Consider the following 2,394-nt stretch of genomic DNA (forward strand, 5'->3'; position numbering starts at 1 on the left):
CTCTCTCTCTCTCTTTCTCTCTATGACTCTCACTCTGTGTTAAAACGAACTTCTCTCGTTTCGCATTTCAGTCAAGAGAGGGCGCTGAGGCAGCTGGCGCCTCACTGTCGTTGGTGGGGGCGCCACCAGCGCTCGTGGAATCCAGCAATGAACTCGTAAACTTTGATCACATGTACTACAAGACGGGCGGCGGAGACAGAGTGATCGTTGCCGACGGCAACGACAGCGAGACGACGACAGCCGGCGAACTCCCGGCGCGCCGCGGCGATGGTCGCCGCGACGACGACGACGACGCGGCAGCGGACGACTTTGCAGAACTGATGGATATCGACTTTAGCGACCTTGACCTCCAAATGCTGCCGACATGCCTGCTAGATGGCGCCACCTCCGCAGACGAGAAGAAGACGGAGGATGGAGACACGAAGCCGGCGACCTCTCCCGCTCCGCTCGACCTCGACGATGCCAGCGCCGCCCTGGTGGGCTGCGACTCGGCGTACGGCAGCGAACCCTGCGGCGTGGGGTCACCGAGGTCGTTAGGGTCACCGAGGTCGTTAGGGTCACCGAGGTCGATGGGGTCGCCGGGGTCGGCGGCGGAGGAGGACGGCGGAGAATCGTGGCAGGAATCTTTCGGCGAGTTGTTTCCAGATCTGATGTGAGAGAAAGATAGAGAGAAGGTTGTGTCGTCTAATGGTGACAGCGGAGTTTTATGTCGTTTTAGTTTGTGGTTACTAATGTTTTTGTGAACCGAAAAGTCTGTAATAATAATGGTAATAATGATAATGATAATAATAACAGTGGTAATTACAGGCTTTAATTAAATTTATTATTATTCTTATTATTTTTATTCGTCTAATTGTTATTGTTAGTACTATTATAGGCTGTTTGGTTCGGTGTTGTGGTGATAGAGAGTGGAATTGTCTAAAGGAAATCAATCATACGGCATATACGGATACACGTATATATATATATCAATATGAAATCATATGGAAGTGCAAAATTTGTCCTTTATAGACAAGTGGGCATTTCAAAGATGACTATGCTAATGCACGTTCGACTGTACACAGCTGTAATTTTACGCTGTAGTATGTTTTAATTTTACGCGCATCTACCACTGGTAGTAATGTACAAGTTTATTCATCAGTGGCGTATCCAGCATAGGGCGGAGCCGGCGTACAAAAAAGGCCCCCGTTTGCAGGCCCAGAAAAAAAGTGTTAAATCCTAAATTGTACGTTTGAGTCTAGGATAGTGTCATCAGGCATCAGAATATGGCCCACAGTATGCCTTAGATTGCAGGAAAATGGCAATTATTTCAAATTTTTAAAATGGAAAATATTTCGAAATTTTCCTGGAGGAGCATGCCCCCAGACCCCCCTAGCGCTGGCATGCCAGCGGCACGCGTGGTTGCCTTAATTAGGCAGCCCAGGTACATTTCGCCCCCCTGTGCATCCATTTCTGGATACACCACTGCTCGTGATGGTGGTAGTAATAATGCCCGATTATTAAATGTTACAGTGAAATGTTTGCATGCACCCAATTGTTCCTGATCAGTTCACTAAAGTATTGCCAACGGTGTCGACTCCCGAACGAAACTTCGATTGTTATAAATATTTATCGCATTCGTAATTTAACCAGATTTATTGTAATTGTATTGTGATTGTGCTGGGAGGGGTATGTAACTTATGCGCGTGCGTGAGTGCATCTGTGCGTGTTTATGCGTTAGAGATTACGAGTAGTAGTTATGTCAGCTCGCGTCGTTGTCGTCGTTGGCCTGTAGGTGGCGCCGCGTGGAGTTAGCTGCGTGTCGAGAATGTAAATAAGCAGAGGCCGTATGTGACAAAATAAAATGTGCTAAAAACCCGTCATATCGCTGCTTTCCTTGTTTTTCTCGCTTGATATCCGACGAAACCTCGCAATGTACATATTGCTACTATGAGAACTGTCATTACTTTAAGTTTTATCGTATTAGATTTATTTTTATTTTTTCGTATTAGGTTTAATTTTAATTAGGTTAGATTAGACGCTGTTAGATGTAAAACAATTTAATTCAACAACAACAAACGTGATGTCTCTGTGCCAGGATAAAAGGGTGAGACGAGGTAATGTTAGGGTAGATGTACCACCTTTCCTTACTTCGCAAAATATTGCCGTATATTAATTATAGTTGCTATTATAACAATGCTGCAAAACTGCACTTAGGTGTCTATGCTAATAAATTAAACCAGAACCTTGAATTATCTACGAGAATTTATCACATTTTTTTTACAAGAATGGCGAAATAAGGTTTTTTGTGTGGATTTATAGAGAACGCGTGGCTTCCTGTGATATATAGTGGGCAATGAAGGCTACCGCCAGATGGCGGTCTGAGTCCATAGCTGGTAAAATACGCGCATATAT

General features: G+C 44.9%; 1 protein-coding gene across 1 annotated transcript in view; it reads left to right on the forward strand.

Annotated features, from left to right (window-relative positions):
- The window catches only part of LOC106818286 (X-box-binding protein 1-like), a 7,257-nt gene extending 7,004 nt beyond the window's left edge, over positions 1-253 (forward strand). The window contains exon 5 of the mRNA XM_014823008.1: positions 72-253. Within this exon, the coding sequence (XP_014678494.1) occupies positions 72-159 (88 nt within the window). The 3' untranslated portion in view covers positions 160-253. The remainder of the gene's footprint in view (positions 1-71) is intronic.
- The last annotated feature ends 2,141 nt before the right edge of the window (positions 254-2,394 follow it).

This window comes from Priapulus caudatus, unplaced genomic scaffold (genome assembly GCF_000485595.1).
Source record: "Priapulus caudatus unplaced genomic scaffold, Priapulus_caudatus-5.0.1 Scaffold2136, whole genome shotgun sequence".
Lineage (NCBI taxonomy): Eukaryota > Metazoa > Priapulida > Priapulimorpha > Priapulimorphida > Priapulidae > Priapulus > Priapulus caudatus.